Source organism: Oratosquilla oratoria, chromosome 25 (genome assembly GCF_046742065.1).
Source record: "Oratosquilla oratoria isolate Oo_2021 chromosome 25, ASM4674206v1, whole genome shotgun sequence".
NCBI classification, from domain to species: domain Eukaryota; kingdom Metazoa; phylum Arthropoda; class Malacostraca; order Stomatopoda; family Squillidae; genus Oratosquilla; species Oratosquilla oratoria.
Genome location: NC_134801.1, coordinates 7,864,859 through 7,891,487, shown reverse-complemented (window position 1 = coordinate 7,891,487; position 26,629 = coordinate 7,864,859). Strand labels below are relative to the sequence as shown.

Sequence of the window (26,629 nt, the reverse complement as noted above, 5' to 3'; positions counted from 1 at the left end):
AGGTTTTATGTCGGAGTTTTCCTTCTCCTAGGCTTGTCCTAAAGAGGCTTCCCTCCAAGGCAGCAGGGACCCTTAGCAGGTACCACCACTCCGGGTCAGAGTGAGTGGACCTGGGAGTAATGGCAACTAAGGGGCAACTCTACTTTCCCCAAAACTCTGAAAGTCCCCAATCAGAGCCTTCCCACTGGATGCAGTTCTTAGTCATACCCAGGACAGTGTGAACGAAATAAAAACGATGTGGAGTCACAAAGGTTTGTTTCACTCAATAGGCCAGACAGTATCGAAATCTCTCTCTCTCCTCTCTCTCCCTCTTTCTCTCACCCTCTCTTTACTACTCTCTCTTTTCCCTGTCTCACTTTCTCTCTCTTTCTCTGCCTGCTTCTATTTATGCTTAAACCCACGTGCAAAGAGTAATAACAAAGATGACACCAACACTCTAAATTGACATACAAATAGTGTCAAAATTGGAACTACCAACCCTGGAACAAAGAAGAGAAAGAGGAGATCTACTGGCCGTTTACAGAATTATAAAAGGGATGGAAGTCCTTGACAGAGAAGATTGATTAAAGTGTGATAAAAGAAAATAAGAGGGCATGAAAAGAAATTAAAAAAGGATAGTTATAGAAGAGATCTGAAAAAGAATAATTTCCCACACAGTGGTAGAGGTCTGGAACAAACTGAATGAGACAACAGTGTTTGTAAAAAACTATACAAGAACTTAAGAACAAACTAAATGCTGAAAGCTACAAAGACGGGTCACTACGAGCATAGCTCACTTCCCGTATAATACAACTAGGTAAATACACACTATAAAGCATAATAGTGGCTGTATAGTTACAGGAAAATATGAATGAATGGGTACATTTTGAAAACTCTCGTTTTGCAGCCTTTTCAAGCCTAGCTCCACCACGTATGGCAACTTCACATCAGTCTGTCTTCTTCACTTAATCGCAGGGAATGTACCCATAGACAGAATTGATGGAGTCTCTCCCTTCAGAGGCGCCCCGCTCCCTTCGTTCGCGGTGACATGCAGGAGGTCCTTGATTGCATCGTTCCTCACTGCCTTCATCCCTCTCGCGGTGCTCGCCCTTGTCCTTCAGCAGTCCAAAAGCTCGTTTTAGGTGGCAGCTCAGCAACACCAGCAGGATCACCAGCACCACAACAAGGACAGCGAGGATCCATATATAAAGAGGTGTGCATGCGGAGGGTCCATGACTCTGCGATAGTGAAAGAAAATAAAAGCACTTGTTAAAGAGTGAGAGATGTATATATGTCCGTATCCGTGTGTGTGTGTGTGTGTGTGTGTGTGTGTGTGTGTGTGTGTGTGTGTGTGTGTGTGTGTGTGTGTGTGTGTGTGTGTGTGTGTGTGTGTGTGTGTGTGTGTGTGTGTGTGTGTTTACCTAGTTGTATTATACGGGAAGGGGAGCGATGCTTGTGATGACCCGTTTTTGTATCTCGCAAGATCAAGTTTGTTCTTAAATTCTTGTATTGTGTTTGCACACACTATTTCTTCATCCAATTTGTTCCATATATCTATCATTTTATGTGGGAAGCTGTTCTTTTTAAGGTTTCTTCTGTAGTTATCCTTTTTGGGTTTCATTGCATGTCCTCTTGCTTTTCCCCTATCCCACTTTAATAAGTGCTCTCTATCAAGGCATTCTTTTCCTTTCATAATTCTGTAGTTGGTTAGTAGGTCCCCTCGTTCTCTTCCTTGTTCCAGGGTTGGCACTTCCAGTTCGGCCAGTCTTTGGGACCATCTTTGACGTTGCTCTTTGTATTCTTTCTAATTTTCTTATATTCTTTTTTGTACTGGGTGACCATGTCAGCGCTGCATATTCCAGTTTTGGCCATATCAGTGTTTATAATATTTTCTTGATCATTTCCTTATCCAGGTATTTAAAGGCCACCTTTATTGATTTCAACAAATTGTATGTTTCTCCGACTATTTTATTTATATGTTTATCTGGCGACATGTCTTTGGTGATGATTACTCCTAGGTCCATTTCAGAATTTACTTTCTTTGCCACTTTTCCAACAATCTTATACTGTCTTGATATTCTCTTCTTGCTTTTTCCAAATTCAATTATACTGCACTTCTTGATGTTGAATTCTACCTCCCATCTCTTGCTCCACTCTGAGACCTTGTTCAGATCACTCTGCAATGAGTCACGGTCTATTTCGGAGTATATTCTCTTTAATAATTTTGCGTCATCCGCAAAGCAGTTCATGTAACTTTCAATGCCTTCGTCCATGTCATTTACATATATAGCAAACATTATCGGAGCTAGTACTGACCCCTGTGGGACGCCACTACTCATTTCTTCCCATTTTGAATATTTGTGTGTGTGTGTGTGTGTGTGTGTGTGTGTGTGTGTGTGTGTGTGTGTGTGTGTGTGTGTGTGTGTGTATTCACTTGGTCTTTGGATCACGTGTTGGACTCGTGATCGACAGCTATTTCCCTCCTGGAAGAGAGCTCAGAGCTCGTAGGTCCGATCTATGGGTAATGCTATGACCTTGCACACACACACCCCCACGAGAGTCAGAGTACGACCCGAGGCACAGCGATACCGAAATAATTTCGGCCCTGGGCAGGATTCGAACTGGGTATTAGGAGCATTTCTGCTTCCCATTCCAGCGCTCTACCAACTGTACCACCGAGTGTGTGTGTGTGTGTGTGTGTGTGTGTGTGTGTGTGTGTGTGTTCCCGTGCGTATGCATAATAACAACTCCAAAGCAGTCCTCTATGCCGCAACACCCTTCCACAGACCTCTCCAGGGAGAAAGGTTGGACTCTTGTTTGCCATACCCATGTGTGGGTCTGCGGGATGTAGGAGTATAGAGGGAGCAATCACTGCCTGTTATTTCTCTACACGTGAAACAAAAGCTGACGTAAATTAGAGGTAACAGAGAAATCCTGACATCAACTCGAAAACTGAACGCCACCCCTCGGACTGTGAAGATCAGTGGTGGGGAGATAATTCCCTCTGACGTCAATCCTGGTAGATCAACATATGCAAATATTTGTATCCTCAACTGGTGCTGAAAGGATACATTTTACGGAAGTCGGGATGGTTACTCCAAACTCGTAGTAAGTTCCTTTCCTTTATTCAAAGGATTCACTTGTTTCACAATACACTGAAATTGACTACATGTCTTTTCTATTTTATACAGTTAATTGTCTGTATCACTAGCCCTTTGCACAATACCTGTCATCGAACCAACTCTGGTCCTCCCCGGTGCGTCTCAGTTTCGTTCGGCGGAAACGCTAGATATGCAAAATTACCAGGTGCTAGCAATTGTACTTACAGTGTTTTCGATGGGAGTATTCGGCCTCCCACAACCAATATTCTCATACTTAATTACTAATTACATCCCATTTATTTATTATATAATATTTCCAAGGGGGAAAAGCTCGTTGTTATTGGGTTGTTCTGTAATGTTATGAGTTGGTGGTCGACTGCACTTATAAGTGTGCGTTCGTGTGTGTGTGTGTGTTGCCTGGCTGTCGCGATGCTAGAGATTGCTTGGGTCAGCGAGATGTGTGTTACATTGGACCTCGTGATGTTTAGCTCAGCAATCTCGAGACAGGAAATAGTGTGAGGTTGGGGTGGTTGGGTGAGGATGTAAGTGGGTCATATGACTGGGTGTATGCTCACGTATATATGGGACGTATACATATTTCAGGCACCTATCGTGGGTCGCGTTACGAGGGTGTACTTGTTTGAGTATCTTATGATTATAACAGCTGTGTCAAATAAGAGATAAAGATCTCTCCTGAATCACCTGTATTGAATAGGTTTTGTACGAAAGACAACACAAAGTTCAGCATTCAAAATGACAAAGCCCGCTGTAGATTGGTACATCCCTTGTGGCGAAAAAAAGCAACACATCATGGATACACAGGAGCACAGCCACGTGGGCGTCACTGAATACAAGGCTACATAGGCTACACCGAAGATACTACATAAGTTGGCATCCCAGACCTATCTCACCGGAGACTGCGCGGAAAAGGGGTGAACCACCACAAAGGGCTAATGCAGCCCTGGGTGAGGATAAGGGTTGGGCCGGGAAGATTCCCGAGCTCCACCAAATCGAATTCTCCCCCTCCCCAACAGCAAATAAAAAAAAAAAAAAAAAAAAAAAAAAAAAAAAAAAAAAAAAAAAAAAAAAAAAAAAAAAAAAAAAAAAAAAAAAAAAAAAAGGCTCATGGAGTCGGACCTACTTATTTGATGGAAGAACAGGAGAGCAAGTTCTGGGTCAGAAGACAACGGAGGACATTTTTCTCACTGTGGGAATCCTAGCGTAAACGGTGAAGTTGCCTTGACCCATGGTGGGAGTAGGTACTGACCAGGTGATGTTCTTTTGCCGATCTCCACTCCAGACAACACCCTGGAAGAGTCCTCCGGAGTACTCCAGCCGGACCCTCCTAAGGGTTCCAACATTGAAGGGATCTTCGTTCTTTATATATTTTCCGTTCCCGCATGTGCCGTTCTTCTTGAAGTCGAGTATGACTCCATAAAGTGCATTATTGAGATTCTCCAATACAAGGGCGAAGGCTACTATTTCTTCGTCCTTTTCAATGTCGAAAAACATCTTTGCCCATTTTGAAGTCTCAGCATCGAGTCTCTCATGTAAGAACTCAACCACCATGCTCCTATTGAAAGGTACCCTGGTGGATAGAGCACCACCCTTTACTAAGTTGACGTCAACACCTGGAAAACAGAGGGGCATAAAAGATGGACTGCCAATATGGAATCTTTGCAAGTATGATCTACGATAGAGTATATGAGTACACTTCCGGAGAATTCCACTTGCCTTGGCTGCCGAGATATAAAAAATGCATGGCACCCCTTGTGCCACCACTGTTTAGGGCCTCGTTAAGTAAGCCCATATATGCATACATTTATATATATATACAGACATATATATATATATATATATATATATATATATATATATATATGTATATATATATATATATCATCCCGGTCTCGTTGTCCCCCCACACTCGCCGACCGCCAGTTGTGCGGACGTTTGAGCCCAGGACATAAACCCCTTACGAGAATTTGTTGTTTTCTCGGTGGCAATGTGTACCGCCTCCAAAGGTTTCCTTTTCTTTTTCTTTTTTCATTTTCCTATGTAGAACGTGGGCTTCCTTCCAGTTTGGCAAATGATTTTCTTCATCGATATGAACCACTAGGGCATTTGATGTTCTGTGATGTTTCACATCCCTCTTGTGTTCTTCTAATCGCGGCATGGACAGATACATAGATATATGGGGCACAGCCACGTGGGCGTCACTGAATACTAGGCTACATAGGCTGCACCGAAGATACTACATAAAGTGGCATCCCAGACCTATCTCACCGGAGACTGCGCGGAAAAGGGGTGAAACACCACTAAGGGATAATGCAAACCTGGGTGAGGATAAGGGTTGGGCCTGGAAGATTCCCGAGCTCCTCCAAATCGACCCCCCCCCTCTCCCCAACAGAAAAAAAAACGGCTCCTGGAGTCGGACCTACTTACTTGGTGGAGGAAGAGGAGAGCAAGTTCTGGGCCAGAAGACGACGGAGGAGTACTTTCTCTCTTTGGAAATCCAAGCGTAAACGGTGAGGTTGCCTTGACCCATGGTGGGAGCACCTTCTGACCAGGTGATGTTCTTTTGCCAATCTCCACTGCAGACATCACCATGGAAGAGTCCTCCGGAGTACTCCAGCCGGACCCTCCTAAAGGTTCCAACATTGAAGGGATCTTCGTTCGTAATATATGTTGGCTTCCCCCATGTGCCGTTCTTCTTGAAGTTGAGTAGGACTTCTTTAAGTGCATTATTAAGATCCTCCTCTACTTTGGCTAAGGCGACTTCTTTTCCCTCCTCTTCAATGAGGAAACTCATCTGTGCCAAATTTGAAGTCTCAGCATTAAGTCTCACATGTAAGAACTCAACCTCCATGCTCTTAGGGAAAGGTACCATGGTGGATGGAGCACCACCCCTTACTAAGTTGACGTCAACACCTGGAAAACAGAGGGGCATAAAAGGAGGATTGGCAATCTGAAATCTTTGCAAGTATGATCTGCAATAAAGTATAACAAGTTTCGCAGTGTCTTGGTTCTGTGATTATGTTGGCACAATTTAGGGTTTGAATCCCTTGATAGAGCTTAAAATAGATATATAAATATATATGCAAAATAACCACAGGAGAAGGGAAACTTATAGACAGTAAGTATTTTCGTATATTACATCCCCGGACTAAATGAAAGAGATACAGAGCTGTGTATACTTATTCCCCAGACGTCCCTTCTTCCCCACAAATGACATACTAAGACTAACAAGAAAAATACTATCTGTATACATAATAGGAGACATGAACGACAAACACCCTACATTAGGACACAGCAGCACAAACATCATAGGAAGAAAAATAGCACAATTAATTCAAGGAGGACACTTAAGACCTTTAGAGCCAGACTTTCCTACCTTCATTACACTCAACGGACAAGGAACAGCAGACATAATTCTAACAAACAGACACCACCACTTAAACTACACAATCACACCAGGACAAATAACTACCTCAGATCACATCCCAATAAATTTAACGTTGGCAACAAAACCAATAACAATACCTACACCAGAAAGATACTCATTCCACAACGCAGACTGGACAGGATTCCAAACCACATTAAACATGGAAAGAACAAAATATGACAAAGACAAAGAACAACACGCAACAAACTACATTGATGACAAACTCAACACATGGTACAATATGATACGTCAAGCCATGGATAAACACATTCCCAAAATGAAACATAAAATTCTACCACACCCAAGACAATCAGATACATTGAAACTACTACAATGGCAATATCAGCAATTACAAACACAAGCACACAATTACGGCACAGGGACACCACAAGCAAAACAAGCACTACGCGACATACAAAACCAACTATTAGAAGAAAACAGACAACTATACGACGAACACTGGAACAATGAAATACGAAAATTAAACCCACATTACAATGACACCAAATAGTTTTGGACACATAAAAAGACTGACAGGAACACCTACTAACACCACCCCTTACATCATACACAATAACCGCAAGATACACACAGACAAAGGCAAAGAACACATATTCAGGCAGCACTTGAAAAACATATTTAGGATCACACCAGCAGAAAATGCAACATTTAACATGGAACACGAAAAAACAATCACAGCACAAGCACAAGACATACAAGAAGACATTACCCCTATCAACTTAGCTGACATGAGACGACTAACCCAGACAACACACTCACAAAATATTTTACACTAACTGATATAAAATAAAATAAAAATCAAAGACAAAACACCCGGACACTCACAAACAAACAAAATAACAATAATATTCCAGACTACAATTACTCACACAAATCTTCAATGAAACATTCAGCATGGGATACTTCCCCGACACATTATCATTCATACACTATATTACACTATACTATACTACACTATACTACACTACACTATACTACACTACACTACACTATACTACACTACACTATACTACACTATACTACACTACACTATACTACACTACACTATACTACACTATACTACACTATACTATACTACACTATCATTCATACCCAAACACGGAACAAAAACTCACAGACATAAACAACTACAGACCAATATCACTACTTGAATATCACTACTTCCCCGACACATTATCATTCATACCCTATACTACACTATACTATACTACACTATACTACACTACAATATACTACACTACACTATACTACACTACACTATACTACACTACACTACACTATTCTACACTACACTATACTACACTATACTATACTACACTACCATTCTTACCCAAACACAGAACAAAAACTCACAGACATAAACAACTACAGACCGATATCACTACTTGAAGTCCCAGGAAAAATACTAGAAAAACTCATACTACAAAGACTACTCAAACACTTATATAACAACCTAATAAACAAAAATCAACACGGATTCACAAGAACAAGAGGAGCACACACACAGCCATAGCCACACTTTACGAAACAATAGCCATAAGCCAACGACACAAACACGAATATAACATAATATCACGAGACATAACAAAAGCATTTGACAAATACAGTACACTGGACTTATATATAAGATACACCAAACACACCTCCCAGATATACTAACAAGAATAATTTGCAATTACCTCGACAGCAGACAACCACAAATATGAATACACCATTATACAGGACGACCCTTCAACATACACAGTGGAGTTCCCCAAGGAAGCATCCTTTCACCAACCCTATTCAACCTCTACACACATGACACCCCCAAGCCAACACACGGAGTCACACACATACAATTTGCAGATGACCTAACACAAGTAATCACATACCCCCCCCCCCCCCAAAAAAAAAGTTAGGACATGTTAGGACAAAAAAAAGTTAGGACTTGTTAGAAAAAAAAACCAGAACGATAGAAACAATAAACATAAATGAACAATAATGGAAAATACAAACAAACACAACAGTTTCAATTACTAAACATATCAACACACAAACCAGCAGAAATATGGATAGGAGACACACAAATACACAAAAAAAAGAACCATAAAAACACTAGGACTAACACTTGGAAACAGAGGTCTACAAAGACACAGAAACTACAGAAAACAACAAACAGAAGAAACACTAAAGACACTAAGACGATTCAGAAACCTAGACACCAAACTACTATCAAGACTATACAAAGTACTCGTGAGACCTCAACTGGAATACATACCAATAACAACTATCACATTAAAACAAAACTACAAGCAGAATAAAACAAAGCACTTAGATTCGCCACTCACTCTATACCCGCATACCTTAACACAATAGAAGAACTACACATACAACACAAACTCGAACCCCTTAACACAAGACTCTACAGACTAGCATACAGAACATGGAACAGACTAACAATATTAAATCCAGAATTAGTATAACATAGACACAGAAAACGGACATGACCACAACTGGTGGCCTAGAGTGTCCCCAATCATCAACGGACCCCCACCTAAACCTAAATACATACAATAAAACACAGATACACCTTTCTATCACTCCATCGTTGTTCTACTAACTCTACCAACACTATTACTATAATTATTATTGTTATTTAAAAATGATAGCACGTGCGAAAAAAAATCGCACGTGATATCATAAAAAGAAAAACCAATGAGTATGACAAAATAGAAATCACTACCTTCCCCTAACAATAAACTGCAACAAGCACCACTAGTCGTCATACAAATGTAAGGAAAAAAGTCATACTGTTTTTGTTTTGTTATCATTTGTCTGTTTGATTTCAATTTATTATTAGTTATATGTCAATTTATTATTATTTATTATTTACCTGTTTGTTTATTATCTAACTATACCTATGCATTTATTTATGTATTTTATTTGTTATTTACATTATTATAGTTTTCATTTATTAATTCATTATTATTATGTATTTTTTCGAATTCGACCTAGATATGGACCAAAAGGTCTCCTGTCGGTATGCTCCGCCTTTGTAGTCCTTTGTAAACTCTTCATACAATCTTTTTGTATCCCTTCCCAGTTGCCTATTTCCCATAACACTTTTTAATCCCCCAAGGCCTTTACTTGCTTTTCTCAATCTACAATTTACCTCCACTCCTCCCTTGCCTGCCACACGTGACCCCAGATACCTAAAGCTATCCACTTCCTCCAGTCTCTCCTTTTAGACTTGTTTCCAACTCAACTTTCTCCTATTGCATACCTTTCCAAACTCAGTTACTAATTCCTTTAATTCCAACTCTGACCCTACCACAAGTGCAGTGTTGTCAGTAAAGAACAACTGGCTCATCTCCCATTTCTCTCCATTTTCTTTAACAACCTCCAGTCCCCTGCTCATTACCCCCTCCACCTCCCCATCCATGTACACATTGAACAGCTATGGCTCTGTCGTCATGGGCCACTTCTGATAAGAGATCGAGTTGTCCTCCAAGTTTATACGGCAGGAGGCACTCCATACTAAGCAAAGGCACGCTGGAGCTGAGGGCGCTGTTGATTGTCCCACCCGATGCATAGGCCCCTGAAGGAAGGGACGGGAGGGGGGGGGTGCTCTCTGCCACAGCGATCTTCTCGACATTTACATGGTGTGGTACTCTCCATTGCTGCTTTTGTTGGGCTTGGTACAGTCACCGAGTCATTCGTTGTGCTTTGCTGATGTTGTGACTGAAGTGCATGCAGGTAACGCGCGTCAAGCAGCCGCTGTCGTTCGGTCGACAGTGTCAGGCTCGCCGGGAGGCGAAACGACGTCTGCCCCTCCACGTATATTCGCTTACAGACGCTCCCCGTTACTCTCAGGTCCAGGGTGGGCATATGGGGATTCGTTGTATTCACGGGACCTCTGCCGTGAATTCTGTACCTGTTACGAAACTTGGGCTTCAAAACAACCGTTGTCTGGACGCCACTATCGTTCCCGGACCTCGCCTCGCCTTTTTCCTTTTCCTGTCAGCAAAGGTGCCACAACAAGCTGCTGGTCCCTCAACTACTCCGTTTATCTTCGTTCGAACGCACGTGTACTGGCATTTTGTAATGAATTTACAACTGCGTAAACTGGGAGGCCCGTGCAGTCTGCACGTGCATAATGTTTACATTTGTGACATTTCACAGATTTGAGGACGTAATGCTTGTGACATTACATAACGTACGTTATTTTCAAAGGTACTCATTTTGCATAATATGGTCGCACTCTGCTTCTGCCATGTTGTACGCTTGGTGTCTTTGAAATATTCGGACGCACACACAAAGTATCTTACGCCCAATCACAAACACCGATTAATTTGTCAAAACACTAGAATTTGTTTCTTTATATACCAGAAAAGCAAACACAATTTCAGGAACAAGGTTCACCACATTAATACAAATGTTAATATAAAGGATCAATTTAGTCACTTATTTCAACAATAAGTTCTCCCTCTTCGCTGTTTGCTGTCATCAGAACGGAAGCCGATATGACGTCACGTCGCTGATTACAGCACAAGCATCTTGACACTCCTGTCTATTCACTAGTGGATAGAACCTCTAATGCATCCACTAACTATCACTAGCTTTTGATCTGTGGCCCTATTTGCGAACTACGGTGGCCCACAAGGAGCCACTGAACCACAGATTAAGAACCACTGAGATGGAACCGCACAACCAAAGTCAAGCTACACCCGCCTCCACCTACTCCAGACGGTTCCTCTAAAGCTCTTCACTGACTTGAGGGCTCAACTGGGATCGTGGCCGGACTCTTGGGGACTGCGCGTTTCCTGCAAGAGGGAACCGTGTCCGGGTGACTTGGGGCCGCCGTTCGGTATCATTCATCTGTCGGATGTGGAGGAGGAGGAGGAGGGTACGGGGACGACCTGGTTGTGATTTTGGGTTCCCCCGAAATGACCAAACGTCGCAATCTAGCGAGCCAGAGGGAAGGAGCAAACAAGAGCACCACAGGACCCACCGGATTCTACCCGACATTTACACGCCTGGAGGGGAAAAGTGGAGAAATCCGAACCAGTTGCAGTGCCATACTCGAGAGGCAAAGACGTGCCCTTCATGAGAAGGTTACAATACCCTTCGCCCGACTTTCCAGAACAGCCCAGGAGGAGCCCACAGCACCCACAGCAGGACCCAGGACTCACCCATCGCCCACGAGCGCCCAGATGGCAAGCCTTTCCACTGCAGCAACAGTCTTGGTGCTGGGCTTGGGGCTCGGTGGATTCTTTTGCTTCGCTGAACTTCGCTGTAAGATTGGATTTTTGTTTTCTAACATTAACCCGTAGACTACTACTACTACTACTACTACTACTACTACTACTACTACTACTACTACTACTACTACTACTACTACTACTACTACTACTTTTTTTTATACGACCTCCATCATATTGGAACTGTGTGGTGGAAGCAGCAGGGTCTGTCTTCCACAGACACAGTTCATTGGCCCCTCTCCCGCCAATGACTGTGGTCGACGACCCTTTTATTTGTCTATTTATTTATTTATTTTTTCATAATGCCTAGTACAAAAGTTCATTTATCCTACTGTCAACCACCGTCTGCTCAAAATCCAGGTTTTGTATATGTGTTGATTTGGGCGGTGGGGACCTGGTACCTCTCAGGCATAAGAGGGCTGATCTTAGGAGTGAGAATGATAGTCTAATCTCATCTATGAGACAATGCTGCATTTTGGTTGTTGTTTCTTTTCAGCCATTACCTCAGCCAGCCGAGCGTAGAATGCCTTTGCTCTAGGACCAATCCCACCTGAAGTCGTAAAGGTTATAGGAGTGAATGAGCCCTGGTCTACATTCTGTATGCGCTCTTCGTACATCTACTACTACTTCGTACATCTACTACTACTACTACTACTACTACTACTACTACTACTACTACTACTACTACTACTACTACTACTACTACTACAGGGCATGATAGGGGGGAGTGAGAAGGGGAGCGGGCTAGTGTAGAGAAAGAATGAAATGGAAGGAAGTTGAAGTTATGATAATAGGTGTGGGGCAGACCCACTTGCTGTTTTAGTCATTATATTTGGATGATTATAAATGTGTCTGCCGTTGACGTGGAGCTTCATCTACGTAGTTAGTTTTATGTTTGTAGGTAACTGGAGGTTCGGCCCGTCTTCTTCTTGTAGTTAAATTGCTAGTTAGCTGTTTTTTTTTTTTAAATAAATGTATACGACTGTTTGTTCCAATTTTAGGTTTTGACATCTATGGGGTAGGTTCTGTGTTCATTGGTGAAGGGGGAGAGTCTTGATTTCTATATGTCGTATTTTTTTTTCAATAAGTATGACTTTTTTCCTTACATTTGTATGACGACTGGTGGTGCTTGTTGCAGTTTATTGTTAGGGGAAGGTAGTGATTTCTATTTTGTCATACTCATTGGTTTTTCTTTTTATGATATCACGTGCGATTTTATTTTTTCGCACGTGCTATCATTTTTAAATAACAATAATAATTATAGTAATAGTGTTAGTAAAGTTAGTTGAACAACGATTTGGTGATAGAAAGGTGTATCTGTGTTTTATTGTATGTATTTAGGTTCAGGTGGGGGTCCGTTGATGATTGGGGACACTCTAGGCCACCAGTTGTGGTCATGTCTGTTTTCTGTGTCTATGTTATACTAATTCTGGATTTAATATTGTTAGTCTGTTCCATATTCTGTATGCTAGTGTGTAGGGTCTTGTGTTAAGGGGTTCGAGTTTGTGTTGTATGTGTAGTTCTTCTATTGTGTTAAGGTATGAGGGTATAGAGTGATTGGCGAATCTAAGTGCTTTGTTATATTCTGCTTGTAGTTTTGAAGTTGGTTTTGTTTTAATGTGATAGTTGTTATTGGTATGTATTGCAGTTGAGGTCTCACGAGTACTTTGTATAGTCTTAAAAATAGTAGTTTGGTGTCTAGGTTTCTGAATCGTCTTAGTGTCTTTAGTGTTTCTTCTGTTTGTTGTTTTCTGTAGTTTGTGTGTTTGTAGACCACTGTTTCCAAGTGTTAGACCTAGTATTCTTATGTTTCTTTTTTTTTGTGTGTATTTGCGTGTCTCCTGTCCATATTTCTGCTGGTTTGTGTGTTCATATGTTTAGTAATTGAAACTGTTGTGCTTGTTTGTATTTTCCATTGTTGTTCATATGTGTTTATTGTTTTTTTTTTTTTGTCCTAACATGTTTTTACTTTTTTGTTTGGGTATGTGATTAGGTCATCTGCAAATTGTATGTGTGTGACTCCGTGTGTTGGCTTGGGGGTGTCATGTGTGTAGAGGTTGAATAGGGTAGGTGAAAGGATGCTTCCTTGGGGAACTCCACTGTGTATGTTGAAGGGTCGTCCTGTATAATGGTGTATTCGTATTTGTGCTTGTCTGCTGTCGAGGTAATTGCAAATTATTCTTGTTAGTATATCTGGGAGGTGTGTTTGGTGTATTTTATGTATAAGTCCAGTGTACCGTATTTTGTCAAATGCTTTTGTTATGTCTCGTGATATTATGTTATATTCGTGTTTGTGTCGTTGGCTTATGGCTATTGTTTCGTAAAGTGTGGCTATGGCTGTGTGTGTGCTCCTCTTGTTCTTGTGAATCCGTGTTGATTTTCGTTTATTAGGTTGTTGTTATATAAGTGTTTGAGTAGTCTTTGTAGTATGAGTTTTTCTAGTATTTTTCCTGGGACTTCAAGTAGTGATATTGGTCTGTAGTTGTTTATGTCTGTGAGTTTTTGTTCCGTGTTTGGGTATGAATGATAGTGTAGTATAGTATAGTGTAGTATAGTGTAGTATAGTGTAGTGTAGTATAGTGTAGTGTAGTGTAGTATAGTGTAGTATAGTATAGTGTAGTATAGTGTAGTGTAGTATAGTGTAGTGTAGCATAGTGTAGTATAGTATAGTGTACTGTAGTATAGTGTAGTATAGTGTAGTATAGGGTATGAATGATAATGTGTCGGGGAAGTACCCCATGCTGAATGTTTCATTGAAGATTTGTGTGAGTAATTGTAGTCTGGAATATTATTGTTATTTTGTTTGTTTGTGAGTGTCCGGGTGTTTTGTCTTTGATTTTTTTTCTTTTATATCAGTTAGTGTAAAAGGTTTTGTGAGTGTGTTGTCTGGGTTAGTCGTCTCATGTCAGCTAAGTTGATAGGGGTAATGTCTTCTTGTATGTCTTGTGCTTGTGCTGTGATTGTTCTTTCGTGTTCCATGTCAAATGTTGCATTTTCTGCTGGTGTGATCCTAAATATGTTTTTCATGTGCTGTCTGAATATGTGTTCTTTGCCTTTGTCTGTGTGTATCTTGCTGTTATTGTGTATGATGTAAGGGGTGGTGTTAGTAGATGTTCCTGTCAGTCTTTTTATCTGTGTCCAAAAGTATTTGGTGTCATTGTAATGTAAGTTTAATTTTCGTATTTCATTGTTCCAGTGTTCGTCGTATTGTTGTCTGTTTTCTTCTAATAGTTGGTTTTGTATGTCGCGTAGTGCTTGTTTTGCTTGTGGTGTCCCTGTGCTGTTATTGTGTGCTTATGTTTGTAATTGCTGATATTGCCATTATAGTAGTTTCAATGTATCTGATTATCTTGGGTGTGGTAGAATTTTATGTTTCGTTTTGGGAATGTGTTTATCCATGGCTTGATGTATCATATTGTACCATGTGTTGAGTTTGTCATCAATGCATTGTTTGGTGCGTGTTGTTCTTTGTCTTTGTCATATTTTGTTCTTTCCATGTTTAATGTGGTTTGGAATCCTGTCCAGTCTGCCTTGTGGAATGAGTATCTTTCTGGTGTAGGTATTGTTATTGGTTTTGTTGCTAACGTTAAATTTATTGGGATGTGATCTGAGGTAGTTATTTGCCCTGGTGTGATTCTGTAGTTTAAGTAGTGGTGTCTGTTTGTTAGAATTATGTCTGGTGTTCCTTGTCCGTAGAGTGTAATGAAGGTAGGAAAGTCTGGCTCTAAAGGTCTTAAGTGTCCTCCTTGAATTAATTGTGCTATTTGTCTTCCTATGATGTTTGTGCTGCTGTGTCCTAATGTAGGGTGTTTGTCGTTCATGTCTCCTATTATGTATACAGATAGTATTTTTCTTGTTAGTCTTAGTATGTCATTTGTGGGGAAGAAGGGACGTCTGGGGAATAAGTATGCACAACTCTGTATCTCTTTCATTTAGTCCGGGGATGTAATATACGAAAATACTTACTGTCTATAAGTTTCCCTTCTCCTGTGGTTATTTTGCATATGTATGTATATACTTATTTTAAGCTCTATCAAGGGATTCAAACCCTGAATTGTGCCGACATAATCACAGAACCAAGACACTGCGAAACTTGTTATACTTTATTGCAGATCATACTTGCAAAGATTCCAGATTGCCAATCCTCCTTTTATGCCCCTCTGTCTTCCAGGTGTTGACGTCAACTTAGTAAGGGGTGGTGCTTCATCCACCATGGTACCTTTCCCTAAGAGCATGGAGGTTGAGTTCTTACATGCTGAGACTTCAAAATTGGCACAGATGAGTTTCCTCATTGAAGAGGAGGGAAAAGAAGTCGCCTTAGCCAAAGTAGAGGAGGATCTCAATAATGCACTTAAAGAAGTCCTACTCAACTTCAAGAAGAACGGCACATGGGGGAAGCCAACATATATTACGAACGAAGATCCCTTCAATGTTGGAACCCTTAGGAGAGTCCGGCTGGAGTACTCCGGAGGACTCTTCCAGGGTGTTGTCTGGAGTGGAGATCGGCAAAAGAACATCACCTGGTCAGAAGGTGCTCCCACCATGGGTCAAGGCAACCTCACCGTTTACGCTAAGATTCCCGCAGTGAGAAAGTTGTCCTCCGTTGTCTTCTGGCCCAGAACTTGCTCTCCTGTTCCTCCACCAGGTGAGTAGGTCCGACTCCAGGAGTCGTTTTTTTTTTCTTCTTTTTTTTCTGTTGGGGAGAGGGGGGGGGGTCGATTTGGTGGAGTTCGGGAATCTTCCAGGCCCAACCCTTATCCTCACCCAGGTTTGCATTAGCCCTTAGTGGTGGTTCACCCCTTTTCCGCGCAGTCTCCGGTGAGATAGGTCTGGGATGCCACTTTATGTAGTATCTTCGGTGCAGCCTATGTAGCCTAGTATTCAGTGACGCCCACGTGGCTGTGCCCCATATATCTATGTATCTGTCCATGCCGCGATTAGAAGAACACAAGAGGGATGTGAAACATCACAGAACATCAAATTCCCTAGTGGTTCATATCGATGAAGAAAATCATTTGCCAAACTGGAAGGAAGCCCACGTTCTACATAGGAAAATGAAAAAAGAAAAAGAAAAGGAAACCTTTGGAGGCGGTACACATTGCCACCGAGAAAACAACAAATTCTCGTAAGGAGTTTATGTCCTGGGCTCAAACGTCCGCACAACTGGCGGTCGGCGAGTGTGGGGGTACAACGAGACCGGGATGATATATATATATACGTCAGTTCACCGTAGAAGAGGAACAAAACGGACAATTGCTCTTCCTAAATACGTTAATACGACGAGTGGAAAAAACTGTAACTTTCTCAGTATACAGAAAGGAAACAAACAAAGAGGATTTAGTACATTACTTCTCCGCACATGATGATAGGACAAAGAGTGGTATAGTAATAGGATTTTTTCTCAGGGCACTACGAATCTGTAGTAATGAATACCTAGAAGGCGAATTTGATTATATTATGAAAACCTTTGACAAACTTGGATATCCAGAGGGAATGTTGAAAAGAACAAAAAGAAAAGCAATAAATATTTACAATCGCGGAAAGAAAGAGAGAAATGATAAAAATAAAAATAATACAAATTTTATATCAGTACCTGGCTCAGAAACGTCACCAATAATAGACAAATATTTAACAAAATCAGGTATGAACATAGCTAAAATAATTAACAAGAGGATAGGTGATTTAATAATGACTTCTGAAAAGAGAACCAATTCCGAAAACAGCGTCGTATACAAAATCCCGTGCAATAGTTGCTCAATGGCTTATTTTGGCGAATCGTCAAGAGGATTAGAAAAAAGAATTTATGAACATAAAAACGGCATGAAAGCACATAGGACATCTAATTCTTTAGTAGTTCATGCGGAAAAATTCGATCATTTACCAAACTGGAGAGAAGCTGAAGTGCTACATAAAGGTTTTGATAAATTCACTAGAAGAATTGTTGAATCAGCATATATTTCAACTAATAATTCATCGAATCATCGAGGAGGGTTTATCAATTTAGCTAAAGAAACTAGTATTTTAATTCTAAAGCACGCCAGAAAAACGACCTTTCCCAAGTGTCCGAAAAGATAATTAGATTTAGTACATAAACTTCAATTGCAGTTCTACATACACTCTCTGAAGAAGTTCTACGCGAACGAAACGTTAGAGTGTTTAGGGTTCCGAGCCTTCCCCTGTGTTTATGTTCTCCATCATCCAAATAATTTGTCTAAAATACTTATCAACATACATATATATATATATATATATATATATATATATATATATATACATATATATATGTATAAATATACATATATATATATATATATATATATATATATTTCACCACCCTTGTCACCACTGTCAACACCACTGTCGGTCCTTAACCATTATACTTATATTTGACTTGTAATTCCACTCGTCTCGAGGCCCCTTGCCTTCGTTACGTAAGTTATACTAAATGTTCAAGTTCTTCTTATGCAGCAGGCCCTATGCCTTGTATTTCCTTTAGTCTCACTAGTTTCCAATTTCATTAGGCCCCATGCCTAGTTCTCTCGACCTTTGGGTTAATAAAAGGGTGGTGAATTTCTTGCTTGTTAAACTAACGGACTACACGCAGAGAGTCTCCACCGGTTCTCTCCAATACTTCAGACCGCCTTCGTTCAGACGTCACTTTTTTATTCGTCCAATCGTTTTTTACTTTTCAACACAAGTGACACACCTTAAGGGCGTGCCTTTTCCTTTTAAAGCCAATAGTATTTCTCTACATACCCATTTACCTCCAATCCGAGAGGCTGTTACAGTCCTTCCAGAATTATTGCTGCATAAGCAAAAGCATAGAAGCAAAAACATGACGTCATTGCGCAAGTGGTATGTCTTCACGGAGGTGGTCTGCAGCTAACACAGTTTAGATTACATCAGGGATTATAAAGCAGTCACCTCCGTCGGTGTGTTTACATAGACAGAACGACGCCTTCCAATCTTTGTTTATAACAACAGTAGGCGTAGAATCTTGACTTGTTGACTCAGCATGTATTTCCTAACCTGATTACCATTCGTACAACTACCGGCCTCTTGCATACATATATATATATATATATATATATATATATATATATAAATGTATGCATATATGTGCTTACTTAACGAGGCCCTAAACAGTGGTGGCACAAGGAGTGCCATGCATTTTTTTTTTATCTCGGCAGCCAAGGCAAGTGGCATTCTCCGGAAGTGTACTCATATACTTTATCGTAGATCATACTTGCAAAGATTCCTCCTTTTATCCCCCTATGTTTTCCAGGTGTTGACGTCAACTTAGTAAAGGGTGGTGCTCTATCCACCAGGGTACCTTTCAGTAAGAGCATGGAGGTTGAGTTCTTACATGAGAGACTCGATGCTGAGACTTCAAAATGGGCAAAGATGTTTTTCGACATTGAAAAGGACGAAGAAATAGTAGCCTTCGCCCTTGTATTGGAGGATCTCAATAATGCACTTTATGGAGTCATACTCGACTTCAAGAAGAACGGCACATGGGGGAACGGAAAATATATAAAGAACGAAGATCCCTTCAATGTTGGAACCCTTAGGAGGGTCCGGCTGGAGTACTCCGGAGGACTCTTCCAGGGTGTTGTCTGGAGTGGAGATCGGCAAAAGAACATCACCTGGTCAGTACCTACTCCCACCATGGGTCAAGGCAACTTCACCGTTTACGCTAGGATTCCCGCAGTGAGAAAGTTGTCCTCCGTCGTCTTCTGGCCCTCCTGTTCCTCCATCAAATAAGTAGGTCTGACTCCAGGAGTCTTTTTTTTTTTTTTTTTTTTTTTTTTTTTTTTTTGGTGCTGTTGGGGAGGGGGAGAAGTCGATTTGGTGGAGCTCAGGAAAGAACAGGCAGTGATTGCTCCCTCTATACTCCCACATCCCGCAGACCCACACAAGGCCATGGCAAACAAGAGTCCAACCTTTCTCCCTGGAGAGGTCTGTGGGAGGGTCTTGCGGCATAGAGGACCGCTTTGGAGTTGTTATTATGTACACACACACACACACACACACACACACACACACACACACACACACACACACACACACATATATATATATATATATATATATATATATATATATATATATATATTCAAAATGGGAATAAATGAGTAGTGGCGTCCCACAGGGGTCAGTACTAGCTCCGAAAATCTTTGCTATATATGTAAATGACATAAACTGCTTTGCGGATGACGCAAAATTATTAAAGAGAATATACTCCGAAATAGACCGTGACTCATTGCAGAGTGATCTGAACAAGGTCTCAGAGTGGAGCAAGAGATGGGAGGTACAATTCAACATCAAGAGGTGCAGTATAATTGAATTTGGAAAAAGCAAGAAGAGAATATCAGGACAGTATAAAATTGATGGAAAAGTGGTAAAGAAATAAAATTCTGAAAGGGGCCTGGGAGTAATTATCACCAAAGACATGTCGCCAGATAAACATATAACTAAATAGTCGGAAAAACATACAATTTGTTGAAATCAATAAAGGTGGCCTTTAAATACCTGGATAAGGAAATGATCAAGAAAATATTACAAACACTGATAAGAGCAGAACTGGAATATGCAGCGCTGACATGGTCACCCAGTACAAAAAAGAATATAAGAAAATTAGAAAGAATACAAAGAGCAACGACAAAAATGGTCCCAACACTTTCAAACCTGACATATAAACAAAGACTGGCCGAACTGGAAGTGCCAACCCTGGAACAAAGAAGAGAACGAGGGGACCTACTAACCAACTACAGAATTATGAAAGGAAAAGAATGCCTTGATAGAGAGCACTTATTAAAGTGGGATAGAGGAAAAGCAAGAGGACATGCAATGAAACCCAAAAAGGATAACTACAGAAGAGACCTGAAAAAGAACAGCTTCTCACATAGAATGATAGATATATGGAACAAATTGGATGAAGAAATAGTGTGTGCAAACACAATACAAGATTTTTAGAACAAACTTGATCTTGCGAGATACAAAAACGGGTCACCACGAGCATCGCTCCCCTTCCCGTATAATACAACTAGGTAAACACACACACACACACACACAGACACACACACACACACACACACACACACACACACACACACACACACACACACACACACACACACACACACACACACACACACACACACACACACACACACACACACATATATATATATATATATATATATATATATATACACACACGGATATGGACATATATACATCTCTCACTCTTTAATAAATGCTTTTATTTTCTTTCAGGATTGCAGAGTCATGGACCCGCATGCACACCTATTTATATATGGATCCTCGCTGTCCTTTTTGTGGTACTGGTGATCCTGCTGGTGTTGCTGAGCTGCCAGCTAAAACGAGCTTTTGGACTGCTGAAGGACAAAGGCGAGAACCGCGAGAGGGATCCAGTGGCTCAGAAGAACGAAGACAGTGAGGAACGATGCAATCAAGGACCTCCTGCACGTCACCGCGAACGAAGGGAGCGGGGCGCCTCTGAAGGGAGAGACTCCATCAACTCAGTCTATGGGTACATTCCCCGCGATTGAGTGAAGAGGATAGACTGATGTGAAGGTGCCATACACGGTGGAGCTAGACTTGAAAAAGCTGCAAAACGGCAGTTTTCAAAAGGTATCCATTCATTCATATTTTCCTGTAACTATACAGCCACTATTATGCTTTATAGTGTGTATTTACCTAGTTGTATTATACGGAAAGTGAGCTATGTTCGTAGTAACCCGTCTTTGTAGCTTTCAGAATCTAGTTTGTTCTTAAATTCTTGTATAGTTTTTTGCAAACACTGTTGTCTCATTCAGTTTGTTCCAGACCTCTACCACTGTGTGTGAAACTATTCTTTTTCAGATCTCTTCTATAATTATCCTTTTTTAGTTTCTTTTCATGCTCTCTTATTTTCTTTTATCCCACTTTAATCAATCTTCTCTGTCAAGGACTTCTTTTCCTTTTAGAATACTGTAAACGGCCAGTAAATCTCCTCTTTCTCTTCTTTGTTCCAGGGTTGGTAGTTCCAGTTTGGACAATATTTGTTTGTCAATTTAGAGAGTGTTGGTGCCATCTTTGTCATTACTCTTTGCACGTGGGTTTAAGCATAAATAGAAGCAGGCAGAGAAAGAGAGAGAAAATAAGACAGGGAAAAGAGAGAGAGTGGTAAAGAGAGGGTGAGAGAAAGAGGGAGAGAGAGGAGAGAGGGAGAGATTTCGATACTGTCTGTCCTATTGAGTGAAACAAACCTTTGTGACTCCACATCGTTTTTATTTCATTCACACAGTCCTGGGCATGACTAAAAACTGCATCCAATGGCAAGGCTCTGATTGGGGACTCTAAGAGTTTTGGGGAAAGTAGAGTTGACCCTTAGTTGCCATTACTCCCAGGTCCACTCTGACCCGGAGTGGCGGTTCCTGCTAAGGGTCCTTGCTGCCTTGTAGGGAAGCCTCTTTAGGACAAGGCTAGGAGAAGGAAAACTCCGACATAAAACTTAGCTGATGGGTCCTGGTCAGCTGCTGCACCTGGCCCCATATGTCGAATGTTACAGTCATCGTATTTGTGACACTGATGAGGTTTAGGAAAAGAGAGAACCACCGGGCCTGCACAACCCCACTGCTACTGTACAGGATTTCTACCCTTCTGCAACACATTCACAGCAGAAGACAAAGAAATAAGATCCGTCGACACGACGGCTCAGTCCATCATCATCATTTCGTGCACTACCAGTGCAGTGAGGAAATTGGTCTAAGATCCCCAAGAAGACAACTATCATTACGGGTGCAGAGATGGCAAAGAGAAATCCTCCAACATGTGGGAGAAATGCTTTTGCTGGAAAATATACAGTCACTCTCATCGGAGTCCTCCACGGAAGCTTTGCCACGTTACTCCTGCCAACTTCTGGACGCACGGTGGTTCCCTCCAGGTAATTCCATTCACCTGAAGAGAACCCTCCCGCCTATCCTCGAGACTTGTGTGGGTGTCTGTCCTCGAGGGTATCCTGCTCCAAGTATCAATAGTCTTCTTGGGGGTCAAGTTGTCCTCCAAGTTTGTACGGCAGGAGGCCCTCCATACTAAGCAAAGGCAAGCTGGAGCTGAGGGCGCTGGTGATTGTCCCACCCGATGCATAGGCCCCTGAAGGAAGGGACGGGAGGGGGGGGGTTGCTGTCTACCACAGCGATCCTCTCGACATTTGCATGATGTGGTACTGTCCATTGCTACTTTTGTTGGGCTTGGTACAGTCACCGAGTCATTTGTTGTGCTTTGCTGATGCTGTGACTGAAGTGCACGCAGGCAACGCGCGTCAAGCAGCCGCTGTCGTTCAGTCGACATGTCAGGCTCGTCGGGAGGCGAAACGACGTCTGCCCCTCCACGTATATTCGCTTACAGACGCTCCCCGTTACTCTCAGGTCCAGGGTGAGCATATGGGGATTCATTGTACTCACAGGACCTCTGCCGTGAATTCTGTACCTGTTACGAAACTTGGGAGTCAAGACAACCGTTGCATTTCAGTCCGTGCTTACAGCAGTCGTTGTAGTTGTCTGGACGCCACTATCGTTACCGGAGGTCGCCTTTTCCTTTTCCTGTCGGCGAAGGTGCCACAACATGCTGCTGGTCCCCTAACTACTCCGTCCATCTTCGTTCGAACATACGTATACTGACATTTTGTAATGAATTTACAACTGCGTAAACTGTGAGGCCCGTGCAGTCTGCACGTGCATAATGTTTACATTTGTGACATTTCACAGATTTGAGGACGTAATGCTTGTGACATTACACTATTCCATAACGTACTATATTTTCAAAGGAACTCAATTTGCATATGGTCACACTCGATTACACTGCATCTGCCATGTTGTACGATTGATGTCTTTGAAATATTCGGACGCACACACAAAGTATCTTACGCCCAATCACAAACACCGATTAATTTGTCAAAACATTAGATTTTTTTCTTTATATACCAGAAAAACAAGCGCAATTTCAGGAACAAGATTCACCACATTAATACAAATGTTGATATCATCAACTTATTTCAACATTAAGTTCTCTCTCTTCGCTGTTTGCTGTCATCAGAACGGACGCCGATATGACGTCACGTCGCTGATTACAGCACAAGCATCTTGACAAGTCTGTCTGTTCCTTGTACTTTCCTTCATATCTTTGTCAACATTTTCCTTTCATTACATAAGGATTTATGTATGTGTATTATCTGATGGACCAATCTTGTCAATCTTAGGAACTGATTTACGTAATATTTACGAAATTGCATATTTTTCATTGTTTTCGGAAGTCGCAATGCGATGGTGTGAGAACGAGATGCTGCGGCTACCTACGTGCGCTCTAGTTAAAAATTGCTTGCATGGGAATGTAAGTTTTGGATCGTAGGAGGCGAGAAGAAAGGGACGGGAATTGGGACTAGGCATCCTTCTCCTTGTAGCCCCACAGGGGACATTCCTAAAAGAATAAGAGAAGGCATAAGAGGGGCTGGAAGGCCTCGGACCAGCACCCTAAGGTTTGGGTCTTTTAATGTGCGTGGATGTGGTACAGATGAGAGTAAAAGGGAAGAGATAGGTAGTATGTTTGTGAGAAGAAAGATGAATGTATTGGCTTTGAGTGAAACTAAGTTGAAAGGGAAGGGTGAGTGTATGTTTGGGAGTGTAAGTGGGAGGTTATCAGGAGTGAAGAGAGGGCGAGGGAGGGAAGGGGTGGCTATTCTAGTAAGTGAAGAGATGGGTAAACGGGTAGTGGAATGGAAGGAGGTTTCCTCAGGGATAATGTGGATGAAGGTGAAACTGGGGAAGGAGATGTGGGTCTTTGTAAGTGCATATGGGCCTGGCAGTGAGAAGAGTGTAGAAGAAAGGGAGGCCTTTTGGATAGATCTAAATGAGTGCATAGAGGTTTTGGGAAGAAATGTCAATGTGATAGTACTGGGAGACCTTAATGCTAGGGAGGGGAATGGTCCAATCGATGGAGTGGTTGGGAAATGTGGAGTTCCAGGAAAGAATCGTAGTGAAGAATTGATGGTGGAAATGTGTCTAGAAAGAGAGCTGATGATAGCAAATACAGTGTTTCGGAAGAAAGTCAAGCATAAGTACACATGGGAGAGGGTGGTGGAGGGAAGGGTGGTAGATAGAGCGCTAATGGATTATGTAGTGGTAAATAGGATTATGATAGGAAGAGTAAAGGATGTACATGTGCTAAGGGGAGAGGGTGGGGGAATATCAGATTATTTTTTGGTGGAAGGTAAGTTGAAAGTGGAGGATAGATGGAGGAAGAGGAAAGGGACAAAAGGTAGGGAGGTTCTTAGAGTGAACTCTTTGAATGAGAAGGAAAAGGAGAAGGAGTACGGAAAGAAGCTGAAGGAGGAGTGGGAGGGAGTAAAGGGTAGAGTAGAGCTGGGTGTGGAGGAGGAATGGGGATGGTTCAAGGAGGGAGTCATAAAGTGTGCAAGGATGGTGTGTGGAACAAGAAGGACAGGGGGAAATAGAAGAAAGGGTAGTGAATGGTGGGATGAGGAAACAAAGAAGGTTGTAGAAGAGAAAAAGCGAGCTTTCATAGATTGGTTACAAAATAGGACGAGGGAGTCATATGAGACGTACAAAGAAAAGAAAAGAGAAGTAAAGCAAAAGGTAAAGGTTCCAAAGAGGAGAGCAGATGTGAAATGGGGTAAGAGTTTGACAGAAAATTTTGAAAGTAATAAAAAGATGCTTTGGAAAGAAATTAAGAGAGGAAGAGGAGGCGAATCAAGTAGAGAAGAAAAGGTAAAAGGTGCAGATGGAGAGATGATAGTGGAAGAGAGGGCAGTAAGGGAAAGATGGGCAGAATATTTTAGGGAGCTGCTAAATGTGAAGGAGGATAGGGAAGGAAAGATTGCTGCAGTGGGAAGTGCGAAGAAAATTAGAGTGATGAATGAGGAGAATGGAGGAGAAATAAGGAAGGATGAGGTGAAGGCAGTTGTTAAGATGATGAAAGCAGGTAAGGCACCTGGTCTGGATGGATGACATGCAGAATGTCTGAAAAATGGAGGTACAGTGATGGTGGACTGGTTGGTGAGGTTATTTAATGTTTGTTGGAGAGAGGGTAGAGTGCCGGAGGACTGGAGGAGTGCCTGTATAGTTTCTCTTTACAAGGGAAAAGGGGGCAAGTGTAAATGTAGTAGTTTCAGAGGGATTAGCTTGTTGAGTGTAGTTGGGAAGGCTTATGGGAGGATCTTGATTGAGAGGATTAGGAGAGGAACAGAGGGAGTAATTGGTGAGGAACAGTGTGGATTTAGGACAGGTAGAGGTTGTGTAGATCAGATCTTTGTGATAAGACAGATATATGAGAAAGCTATAGGAAAGGAGAAGGATGTTTTTTTGGCTTTTATGGATCTTGAAAAGGCTTATGATAGGGTAGACAGGAAGGCACTGTGGGAGGTTATGCAGATATACGGGATAGGAGGAAAGCTTCTGGGAGCTGTCAAGAGTTTTTATGAGAGCAGTAGAGCTTGTGTCAGGATTGGAAATGGAGAGAGTGAGTGGTTTGAGGTAAAGGTGGGACTTCGTCAAGGAGGCGTTATGTCGCCCTGGCTGTTCAGCTTATACATGGATGGGGTGGTGCGAGAGGTAAATGCAAGTGTAGTGGGCAAGGGATTTGAGATGGTTAAAGAAAATGGAGGAAAGTGGGAGGTGAGCCAGCTGTTGTTTGCGGACGAAACTGCACTTGTGGCAGGATCGGAGGAGGGATTGAGGAAGTTGGTGGCAGAGTTTGGGAGAGTATGTGATAGAAGAAAGCTAAAGATAAATGCGGGTAAAAGTAAGGTGATGAGATGTACA

At 41.7% G+C, this 26,629-nt stretch overlaps 1 protein-coding gene across 1 annotated transcript; it reads left to right on the top strand.

The window, feature by feature from the left end:
• The first annotated feature begins 11,471 nt into the window (after positions 1-11,471).
• LOC143039009 (uncharacterized) lies at positions 11,472-22,839 on the top strand. Its single transcript, XM_076208852.1, has 3 exons — positions 11,472-11,820; positions 15,958-16,431; positions 21,066-22,839. The coding sequence occupies exons 1-3, from the start codon at positions 11,472-11,474 to the stop codon at positions 21,359-21,361; spliced, it is 1,119 nt and encodes a 372-aa protein (XP_076064967.1). The 3' UTR covers positions 21,362-22,839.
• Positions 22,840-26,629: the final 3,790 nt, after the last annotated feature.